This window comes from Canis lupus, chromosome 3 (assembly GCF_011100685.1).
Source record: "Canis lupus familiaris isolate Mischka breed German Shepherd chromosome 3, alternate assembly UU_Cfam_GSD_1.0, whole genome shotgun sequence".
NCBI lineage: Eukaryota > Metazoa > Chordata > Mammalia > Carnivora > Canidae > Canis > Canis lupus.
The window spans coordinates 28716052-28728548 of record NC_049224.1 but is presented as its reverse complement, the minus strand read 5'-3'; the positions used below and the strand labels follow the sequence as shown (position 1 = coordinate 28728548).

The following is a 12497-nucleotide window of genomic DNA, read 5'->3' as shown; positions in this document are numbered from 1 at the left end:
GTTTCAGGTGTACAACATAGCAATTCAACAACTCTACATTATGCTAGCTCATCACAACTGTAGCTAACATCACCAAGCAGTACTATTAAAATATGGCTGAATATACTCCCTAAGCTGTACTTTTCATCTCCATGACTTATTCATTCCATCACCTGGAAGCCTGTATCTCCTACTCCCTTTAACCCATTTTGCCCATCTTCCCATCCTCCTCCACTGGCTTTTTAAAAAGACAAAAAAAGAAGTATCACAATATTAGAATGAATGTGCTATTCTTATAATATTTAACTTCTTTTTTAAAACGAGTTTCAAATTTATACTTAAATATTGAATATATTCACAAAAGGATCTCCATTGCAAGCTATGTAAATAAAATTTTCTCAATTGTCAATAAAGTAAAAAAAGGTATTAGTTATGCTTCTAATGCTAATATGCATAAAGAAAACTATTTTAAAGTTTATTTAATTATAAATTTCACTAAAATTCTATCAGCTTAAGTGAAAAATGGAAAACAAAACATTTTAAAATATAAAACTTTGAAAATGTAGTTTAAAAGTTTAGCAATATTTCTCATAAAGGCAAGAAATCTCAAGTATAAACTCACAAGTGCTAGAATCACATTACCTACTTGTACAAGTGAATTACATAACAGTCAAGACTTAAAAATATGAAAGCAACTAATCACCAAAGAAATCTATGATTTGGCAGTATCACTGCTAACACTGTACCAGACTGTTACTCCTAACAAGAGTTTATACCCTAAGAGTTTATACCTTAAGTCATACAGTATATATCAATTAGTGCCAAAATAATGAAAAATTACCTTTCAATTTATTTTTCCCTGCTTTCCAAAAGAACATAAATAAAAGGAGTCCTCCATAAATATGCAGATCTCTATATTTTACAACTATACACATTTTTAAAAGCTCATCCATTTTCTTAGTATACTTTATAATTGGAAGACCACTCAACACTTACCTCTTTCCAAGGACTGACAAATTGTGTACGAGCATATCGAGTTAGCATGTGGATTATGACAACTTGTCCCCACTCTTCTACATCAACTAGTAAATTACAGAGCTTGCGGTAATTCTTGTGAATCAGATCTATTCTATCCGGGCATACTTCTTCAAATGCCATCACAACACTGCCAGCTACCAGCTAGAAAAGGAAGAAATAGTAACTCATTAAAAAACTTTTCTTACCATCAAAGACTCTACTCAGGCATTACAGAGATACAATCAGATTTATGACAATCAATATTTAAAGTATTCAGTTATTTAAAAAATGATTGTTAATGTTTAAATAACAAATTTTAACTGTCACTCCCTCAAAGAATAATTTTTATAGCTGTAACATGTCTGAAAAGCTAGCTTCTTCCTGAAATATTACAATTAGTATTAAAAATTCCACCAATTTTTTTGTCACACTAAATTTCAATAAATTGTTCATACATGACTCAACATATTCATCACATACATTTTTTTATTTTTAAAGCTAACCTAAGTTCCAATCTAAAGATCCATCATTTAGTATATAACATTCAGAAAAATAATCAAGACTATAACAAAGACCACATCATATCAGTTTAAAATGAAAACAACAATGAATTTATTTTAAAGTGTGTGAGGAACTCTTAAGTGTCTCTGGTGTAAAACACTTTCAAATCTTCAACATTTTAACCCATTTGTTAATTTTTACCATTATTTTATTTACAAAGAAAACACACAGGCTAAGATTTTAGCATTTAATAACTGATGTAACGATGTGTACAAGGTGAAATAATGTATTACCAACAAAAGTCAGCTCTCTCCAAGACCAATTAATGAACTATAAATGCTGTTTGCTTAATTGTCATACTTTGGCAAAGTAGTGAAATTAAGCTATCTTTGGTATAAAGATACAAGCTAAGCAGAATACATAATATACAAATACTTCTATATATGTACCACTGTGCAGTTAGCCAACAATATAATACTGTTGAAAAATAAATTAATATCATATTCTTTCTAAACACTAGGGATCTTCATTTTAGTGTCTAAAATTTCCCCAATGACTTAAAATAAGCAATTAAATAGAAATGTAACTTACTGAAATGGTACTTTCTGAAAAATATTAGATACAATGATATTTGTATTTTTAGTGTTTGTCCCTCTACTTGGCTGACATTTAGTTTATTAATATGCAACCAACAATACAATTGAAAGAAAACAGCTCAGAATATAGACTTGCTATTATGCTAAACAAGTTTCCAGTCCTGTGGGGATTTTATGAATTACCAATCAGTATAAACGTGAAGCCGCATTTATTGACTCCAGCCCTGCCCATGTACTGGTGCCTGCTGGTCCCAGCATGAATGCACTTCAATCGAAAAAGCAAAGAATTGATTATTTGTGTGAACTAAATAAAAAATGTATTATACGTATAATTTCCTATTTGCTATTGATATGGAAAGGAAGTTAAGTTCATGTTTTCATCTCCACATTTTGATATCTCCTGCACAAATCACTCTTCAAAAATTATATTCTGTGATAACCATATTTCTAAACGATTAAGATTTAGCATCATTTAAAAATCTCTTAAAACAACTAAAGTTTAAGATATCAAACCAAACAATAACTTAGTATTTGTGAAATATATCTATCCATACATATATTTTATATAAATGCCAATCTTACATTAATAGAAGATATAATATCAATTGATAAGACATTAAGGTACAAAAATAAATAATACTAGAATAAAATAATCCATGAAACTAAAATAGCAATTCATCAAAGTTTCAATTCAAGAAATACTATGCAAAATCAAGTTATTTTGCCTAAGCCTAGAGGATTTTTTTTCAAAGTGTTTAGTAGAGACACCAAACAATGAAAAGAAAAATCAGCTACCAAATGCTATTAAATGTTATTAAATTTATTAAACCAAGAGCTATAGGTACAACATAATTCTAAAGTACTAAGAGGTAACATGAAAAACAGAAAATACTTTAAGTATGAATATAATTGAAGGAAACACAAAAATAATTAGAATATAAAGAAATGTACCTTCACAAAATAAAACTGACCATTTTAGATATTTCCATGTATGCATTTAACAAAATGACCCTAGGCTAAACAATGCCAGAATTGATAATTTTGGTCTATTAAACATTCAATATTCTATAAAACTTCCAGAATTAAAATAAAATGATCTACTCGGATTTTAAAACCAAAAATATTGGTTTCCCAAAAACAGACAGTTAATTTCCATCTCACTGTGTCAATAGTAGCTTTTTATATAAGGGGAAAAATAAATCACTCCAACAAAACTAGCAATGAGCTCATCAAATTCAAATGCAGTTTTCCATTTATGTATTTTTTATATTAAAGCTATAAACATGGTTCATTTATCTTCCCTTGGTTGCCACGTTTTTCTGTGCTGTTGCTATGAACTTCAGCCATTAGCTGTGCTCCAAGGTAAACTACATGAACCATCAACAAAAGTGACACCCCATCTATGGAGTTCATATTTTCTCCAGATTATCTATGCTAGTTGACAAGCTGGTAATGAAAAAAATCACACTAAGCAAATGGTTCCTCTAATAACAATAAATTTTCTATAAAATTATGAAGGGTACAAAACGTTTCCTTGCATCTATTTTGTCATGAATTCTAATTAACGTTGCAAAAACCTGAGAGTGCTGGGTCATCACAAGAAGTGCATCAAGGTTTGATTGATAATATGGTATAAGTTGGCCAATGCTGCCAAGATTTTCTTCTCTTAAATTAATGGCCATCCAACCTGCCCTAATCATACAGCCCAAATGATATTCCCCTTCTTATTTCAATTTTCTTGAGGCATGGAAAATGGGAAAGATCAGTCATTTATCTTCTAATAGCTGGATAATAGATCTATCACAATAAAACATCTGCACAAAATCAGAGGTGTGGGGGTTTTTTTGCCCACAACAGTGAAGCTTTTACCAACATTAAATCAATAACATAAAATGGTGTCTTAGCACCATAGTTTAGTTATGAACTACCAATATATTCATTAAACACCATTTTGTAGCTAAATTAAGGAGAAACTTTATCACTAAAAAAAAAAATAAACAACTGAGTTTTTCAGTAAGGACTGAACTAATCTGTTTTCTTAAGAAATTCTGTTTTCTATTAGAAAGCTAAATGCTATACACAAAGGATTTCTTTAAAATTAACCTGAAAGAAACAGAAAATAAATACCACCTTGCTTTTGAATGTTCTAAATAAGGCTGCTATGCTTAAATTGCTCAACAAATATGGATTTCTACCTTTTAAAGACAAGCCAGAGAAAGCATTATAAATTTAAAAAATGAATTTGTAACTGAATATCAGAAAACGTGCATTTAGGACATGTTAAGTAAAGAATATAGGATGACAACAGTAAATCTAGGATCATACAATGAAATTATAAAAAGAAAACTTGTAATAGTTGATTGGGGATAATGCAACATAAATAAAATATTCTCTTTTAATTTCACTGACTATAGTTGTGGGATACATGTCTTTCAAAATTTACAGATAACTTTAAGACAATAGTTACCTGAGTAACCCTAAAATGTTCTTCTGGTTATTTTACCATTACTATATTCCTTAACCCTACATGATGTATTTTTAGAAAAGGACTATTTTAATGATAAATATTAGTCTTACTCTAGTTGTATGGAAAAAGTATTCTATTTTAATATGTTTATACTTCCACCTTTCCTTAAAATGTAATTATAGAACTGTCTTTCTTTGGACTAAAAGAAGTAACAGAAGGTATATCTCAAAGTCAAAAGGTTAAGTGAAGAAAAGTTTTAAACAGATTGACATCTTTCAAATTTATACTTATCAGCAACTATAGCAATGTTAACATCATAATGATCCCAAGAAGTTCTTGCTGATAACAAATAAATTATTTTTCAAAATGTGGAAATAAATTAGACATGCACTGTTCACTTAATTGGGAATTTTTTTTAATTGGGAAATTTTAAAAAATAATAATAATTGGGAAATTTTTAAACAAAAATGATTTGGAATTCTTACTGGGTTTGTTTGTTTGTTTGTTTTTAAGATTTTATTTATTTGATAGATAGTGAGAGCAAGCAAGAATAGAGTAGGGGCAGATGGATAGGGAGAAGCAAACTCCATGCTGAGCAAGGAACCCAAAGCAGAAAAGCAGGGCTCCATCCCAGGACCCTGAGATCATCACCTGCTCTGAAGGCAGACACTTAACCAACTGAGCCACCCATGCACTCCGGATTCTTACTGGTTTAAATGTCAATACTGACATTATTAATTTGGGGAAGGAAATAAATACAGCTGTCTTCTTTCAGTAAAGAAATATAAGAGACAAAGGTAAGTAATAAAGCTAAGATCCATAAATATCAGAATATTTTAAACCTTTCTACAATAGATTATAATCACACAAAGGAAAAATTATCAGAAAATGTTCTCAAAACATAATTAATTTAAATAACAGGAAGGCAAGTTACAGTACCTGGGTAAATCTCAACCTCCTAAAACAAACCCAGAAAAATTAAAGATGAAAACCTATGCCTTAAGCATAACTAAAAAACAGGGAATATCCAAATTTCATATTATATGTAAGTAGAAAACTAAGTCCCAAATCCCAGAGAGTTATTCTTCAAGCTTGTATCATAAAACTTCACAAAGATCTATGGCAGCCTAGAAAAAACTGCCCATAACAAAGCAGTAAGGAGTTGGTTGTAAACAAAAGGGGGAAATAAAGTCGACAGGAGAAAAAGAGTACTCTAAGTGTAAAAACAGTGCATAAGATTCCTGGTAGATCCAACAAATTACAAAGAAGAAATTTCAAGAGGGTAGCAGGTGGAGGGAGGATTCAATGAGGCTATCTGGGTAAAGAAAAATTTCAAGAATTGGAACAAGTCAAAAAAGAGATAGAGGAAAAGGAGTTCCTTATAAACTATAAGGTGACAGAAAAAAGAAACCAGAGGAGGAAATTCAGGATCCTAGAAGACCAAAAAAGAAAAAAAAAAAAATCAATCAAAATAACTTTAGGACATACACTCCATGCTCTCCCTCAAAAAAGCCATTTAATAGAAAAGCATTATTTTGCTATTCTAACAGAAAGGGTGCTCATACACTAGCAATTTTGCAAACTACCTCAAACTCAAACTACTAACCCTATCCAAAGAAATGTAAAGATGTAAGTAATCTACATGTATTGAAAACAGAAAGTGAAAATCAACAATTCAACTGCTGAGAAGTAACCACAAAAAAATTAATGATGAAGCATAAGAAAACTAACACAACACTCCAAATTGAAGTAATAAGCATCCTCAAAGAAGCATCTGAAGATAAGAAAAATGAACACGCATCAGAAATTCATAAAAGAGAACAGAAATAAACAAAAGACATCAGGAAGAAATAAAACAGAGGTTGACTGAACCCAAGAAAGAACTGAAAAGGGAAGAAAATAGTCAACATGATCATTCAATTGCAAGGTGCCCCTGCAAGAAAACAGTTGAATGAAAATTTAGTAAGGGGAATTAAAGAAAGGTAAAAAACCAAGTGAACAAAAATGAGGTAAAGAAAGAAGTAAAAAGGTTTAGAGAGACAGTGGTTGAAATGTAGATAAGAAAAGAAGATCCAACATACATAAAATTGAAATCCTGGAAGAAATAAAAGTAACAAACAAAATTGTTTAAAACCATCATCTTAAAAAAAAAAAAAAAAACTTTGCTAGAAATAATGTAAGTTCTGAATCTACATTTTTAAAATGTTCACAGAGTACCAGAAAAAATTGACCCACATCACGTAACCCTGAGACACCATTTAAAGCTATTAAATTTCAAAGATAAAGAGAAAATCATCAGGGTCAGCATCTTACTTAATAGAGATACATTACAGGCACTTCCTTTAGATTGAAACAAAACAAGTATGCTCACCATCTCCACTACTACTGGTATACAGGTCTATAATTACACAAAAGAAATGAATAGTCATAAGAATTGGAAAAGAAGAAGTAAAATCACTCTATTGGCAGATGATATATTTTCTAGAATAAACTATGGAGAAAAAATGATATAACTAAATCAAACAATAAGAGAACTTGATTAAGAAGATATAAAATTACCATACAGAAAATCAAGAACTTTTTTATATGCCAATATAACAAGCTCAATGTGAAGCAATTTCAATTTACAGTAATATCAAAGAGGTCAAACTACATATTAATACAACTCTAAACCAATATTTAACTCAATCAGCAATCCTCATCTCACCACTCCCACAAATGTACGTGCTAGCATTCTGAAACACTTGCTCTTATCTTGGGATTGAACAAGTAAATATGCTGAGGATAATGAGAGCCACATTTTTTAATGTTGGATAAGGAAGCTGAAACGGTAGGAGGCTAGAAGGAACCCTATACTATTGTAAGACATATCAGTATAAAATACTGCCATTTAATACAGGCAGAAAAATAAAGATGTCTTTTGAGTTAAAAAATATATAAACATGAAACACTTTGGGAAAAATGAGTGCCTCTTAAGTGACAGACCATCAAAGCTCCCAAAACATCTACCTGCAAACACTAAATAGGATATACACCATTTGGGAAGCAAAGTGTTAAAAATGATAGTAAGCACCTAATTACAATCACCAAAAAATTAACAAATTAATTCCACAATCATTCGACAAACATTAAATATCTACCAGGAACAAGTACTCAATGTTTTCTGTGTTTTAGAAATAAATGGTCAGAAATTAATAACCAACTATTGCAAATTTACAAAGAAATTATCCTTTACATTCCTTTTTCAGTCCCTGATAGCTTACTTGGAATATGTATTAATCCCCTTTTATGGTGTCCGGCACTATGACAAGGGTTTTATAATACAACAGCTCTTTAAACACAAATAACACTTTATCATTAGAAATTACAAGCCATACATATTTGGGAACTGAAACTTAGGAAGGCTTAATATATAGCTACCAAGGGGCAGAAGTTCAGACACAAACCCAATTCTAATTCCAAACACTACAATTTTCACCTATGACATATCTTGTTTGGGAAGACATGCACACACTATAAATGCAGATTTCATTCCTGGGCCATGCAACAAATTTGTTAGTCTATAATGTAACAGAAATCATGGTAAACTACATTAAAATAAAGGATCTGTTTCTTATAGATCTTATTTTATTCTCCACAGTCCTTGGCAAATGTCTTGCACATCAAAGAAACTAAATGTTTTTGTATTATTACTAAAATCAAGTTAACCATAATACCAATAATACTGATTCCACATCTGGGTCCTAGAAGCAGATAACAAGTATGCCATGCAGAAGACAAAAAGAAAGCAAATTTTTTTTTCTGTCTTCATTTATTAGCCAAATCTATGTTTACTTACTTCCTATATTACATCAAATACTATAGAAGAAATGCAATGAAGATTTCTGCTATTTGACAGACTAAATTTGCCAGATGGCTTAGGAATGAAATCTTCAACCATAATTTCATGTGTAATATAACATTTTCTAAGTAAATAGTGGGAGGGCGAGTATATATTGAAAAACTCATTAAAGGAAGTAAAATGTTCAACAGAATTTATTCACTTCATTCAAAAAGAAAGCAATGAAGGAGAAATGAGGAACAAAAAAGACATGAAACAGAAAAACAAGTAAACAGCTATAAATTCAATCAATAATACTAAATGTAAATGGATTAAACAATTTAATCAAAAGGCACATGTTGTCATAGTGAATTAAAAAATCCAACTATATGTTATTTACAGGAGACACATATTAGATTCAAAATTACCAACAAGTTGAGAGTAAAAGCAAAGAAAAAGATATATCATGTAAACAGCAACCATAAGAAGGCAAAATAGCTGTACTTATATCAGACAAAATAGACTTTAAAACAAAGGTGTTATTAGAGATAGACATTTATGACAAAAGGAAAATTAAAAAACAATTATATATACACCAAACAAAAGAACTCCTAAATATATTAAACAGTGACAGAAATGAAGAGGAGATACAGACTACCCTACAATAATAGGAGACTTCAATACTGCACTTTATATAATGGACAGAACCAGAATGAAAAGGATCAACAAAAAAACAGAAGACCTGAACAACACTATAAACCAATTAGACCTAACATATCTATAGAGCACTCCACCTACCTAGAGGAGAATACACATACTTCTCAAGTGCACACTGAACATTCCTCAAAATAAACCATATACTAAACCATACAACAATAGTTATATGAACCTAGTGGCTAGTCTGTTGGGGAGCTGCTACTGAGCAACACACATGCTGATATCTGATATGTGGGGACAGCACCCTAAGATGGGTAGGTATCCTTTTCCTCAAGAGTGTGAGCCATAATGGGGGTACAGAAGCCTCTATCAGAGATACCATTATACCAGATCCTCCAGACGTCTGATCACAGACCCCTTGTGTCATCACTACTCCTAGACTTCATTATCACTATACAAAAAGAATGGGAGGGGGGAAGGGAGGAGGAGATAAGTACATTCACAAAAGATGACTCATACAACCAGTATGATCACTCTTACCAGAATAAAAGTCCTACAGATAAAAGTGTTTTAGAATATTTTTTAAAAACACATTTATAATACCAAAACATACTCCTCTAAGTTTTTAATCTCTTTAATAATTTCTAATACTTTATTTTAAAAACAGTTATTTGTTCCCAAGTGATTCAGCCTTTAAAAATCCTAAGAGGGACGCCTGGGCAGATCAGTGGTTGAGTGTCTGCCTTTGGCTCAGGGTGTGGCCCTGGAGTCTCAGGATCAAGTCCCACATCCAGCCCCCTTGCATGGAGCCTGCTTCTCCCTCTGCCTATGTCTCCGCCTCTCTCTCTGTGTCTCTCATGAATAAATAAATAAAATATTTTTAAAAAATAAATAAATAAAAATCCTAAGAAATCGTTGCTTGAAATAAAAACTTTGCACTCAAAGTAGTTAACAATTTAGCCGCAGATTTTTTTCCCAACTTGTTCTTCTTCAGACTCCAATGAAGAAATATGTAACAGTCTAAAATTCTAAATACAATACTTCTCTTTATAAACATATTTTTATTCAAAGATTTAATGAACTCCATTAATACTTATACCACTTCAAAGTCAGTAAGAATAATTATACCACATATACAACAGCAAAATACTATGCAAAGAAAACACAATTTTATTTTGACACAAAAAGGTTATCACTTACTGTGCTTTTATCTTTTAGAAGTTTTTCAATTACTTCAATTAACATTTCCTTCTGCTCTGGATCAAGGCTAAAACATAAAAAGAAAAGGACATACATTAAGTTTTTTCCCTTTAATTCTAATTTTAAATGAAGTAAATCATTTCAAGAATATTAAGAAAACTTTTTAGGGGAGAGGGAGAGCAAGAATTACATAAAGATAAAAAGAAACAGGGAGCCCTGAGTGGCGCAGCGGTTTGGCGCCTGCCTTTGGCCCAGGGCACGATCCTGGAGACCCAGGATCGAATCCCACGTCGGGCTCCCGGTACATGGAGCCTGCTTCTCCCTCTGCCTGTGTCTCTGCCTCTCTCTCCCTCTCTCTGTGTGACTATCATAAATAAATAAAAATTAAAAAAAAAAAAAAACAATTCTGAAATAAAATGGGACGCTTTACTCCCAAATGTGTCCTATCTTTCCCTTCAAAGTTCATATTAATTTAACCCAGACACTAATACCATTAAAGAAGTATTTAAATATCAACTTCACTTCTAAAAAATAGTTGGAAAAATCTTTAAAAAGTAATTACAAGTAGATAAATGATGAATTCTGTTTTTAACTAAGGAAAAAAAGTAATAGGACAGCAATGTTTTTTTACTATGGATACATAATGGTCAAAAACAAATAAAGAGAATTCCCAAGTAAAAATCTGGTATCATTTCAGTTCAGTAATAGAGACACGCATTACAAAACCTGCCATCTAAAACCAAAACAATATAAGCAAAGGCTTACATATACAGAATTAAGAAATGCATCCTATTAGCAGCTCTAAGCACTGAAATATTGGTAACAATATAATTTCTTCGTAAAATGGAATTCAACTACTGTCCATTTACTGTGAAGCTTAAGAATACAAAGACAAATAAGACAGTCTAATGAAATCCCAAACACAATCATACCCTATAGTAGAAATATGTGTAAGAGAGGACAAGAATAAAAAAAGCACCAGTGGAGGCAGAAGGATTATGGAGAACTTCTCAGAGGAAGTGACATCTCAGATGAATTTAACAATTCAGCTTTAAGTGAAGAAAAGAGATTTTTTTCTAGGTTAACACTAAACAGACAGTTCTAAGTTAAAAACATTTTATGTAAGGACGCCTGGATAGCTCAGTGTCTGCCTTCGGCTTGGGGCGTGATCCCGGGGTTTGGGATTAAGTCCCACTTTGGGCCCCGTGTGGGGAGCCTGCTTCTCCCTCTGCCTATGTCTGCCTCCCTCTCTCTCTCTCTCTCTCTCTCTGTTTCTCATGAATAAATAAATAAAATCTTAAAAAAAATTTTTTTGTAGAGGACTAAGAGGCAGTACTGAGCTACTAGATTATAAATTCCAGGCAAGGAGAGTAAGGACTGGGGCTGGAGAGGTAAAGTGGGGCCCAGTGATGGACTTTTAATCTGTCACAGCGAGCTTGGATCTTATTCTGCAAGTATACAGCAAAAAAAGATAGTGAGTGAAAAGCATATCTGACAATTAACTTAAGAAAATGTACTTTTTACACACTTATATAAGTTTATTGCTGACCATTATAATTATCTGAACAAACTTTTTAATTCTTTCAAATTCTAGCTACAGTCTCCCTTCTCCCAGCAGTCTTTTCCTAACTAATCCCACTTCCTTCATTATATCTTTACATTATGAAGCCCTACACAATAATCTTTCAGCCACATCCTATCAGTCATGGTTAGTATGCATTTCTATATTTATAGATTGTTTTTAACCTTTCATTATCGTTTATTCTGAAGAGTTTTCTGTAATTATCTTCCTAAGGATTTCAGAAAAGTTACTGATGTATCTCACCTCAGTGAGCCTAAGGGCTAGAAGGAACATCACCATCTCCCTCACTTCCCAGATAAGGGAACCGAGGCCCAGGGAGGCCAAGGGACTTGCTGGCAACTCACATGGCAAGAATGGCAAAGCTGGCACCACAGAGAAGACAGTGTGCTTTCCTCTCTGCCACAGGACAGCCCTGGGTGCCAGCCGCCATCCAGCGTGCCAGTGCACAGTGAGAATGATAGACAAGTGGGTGGACAGAGAGACAGGCAAATAGGTACGTAAGTATTACAACTATGAGCAAGAATGGCTGGGAATAGCACACCTGTATTTTACTGTCTTTTTCAATTGGGAAAAAGAGGGAACACCTTATATTTATAGAAACGCATATGCTAGTATCTTATTTAACTTGCCTTTAATTATTTGGCATTGGTTTGATTTTTTTCCTCAAATATATGATAA

The 12497-nt window shown here is 32.2% G+C and overlaps 1 protein-coding gene across 1 annotated transcript in view; it reads right to left on the bottom strand.

Moving 5' to 3' along the window:
- The window catches only part of AP3B1 (adaptor related protein complex 3 subunit beta 1), a 266465-nt gene that overhangs the window by 185800 nt on the left and 68168 nt on the right, over window positions 1-12497 (bottom strand). The window contains 2 exon segments of the mRNA NM_001002974.2: window positions 976-1158; window positions 10238-10304. Coding sequence (NP_001002974.1) covers window positions 976-1158; window positions 10238-10304 — 250 coding nt within the window.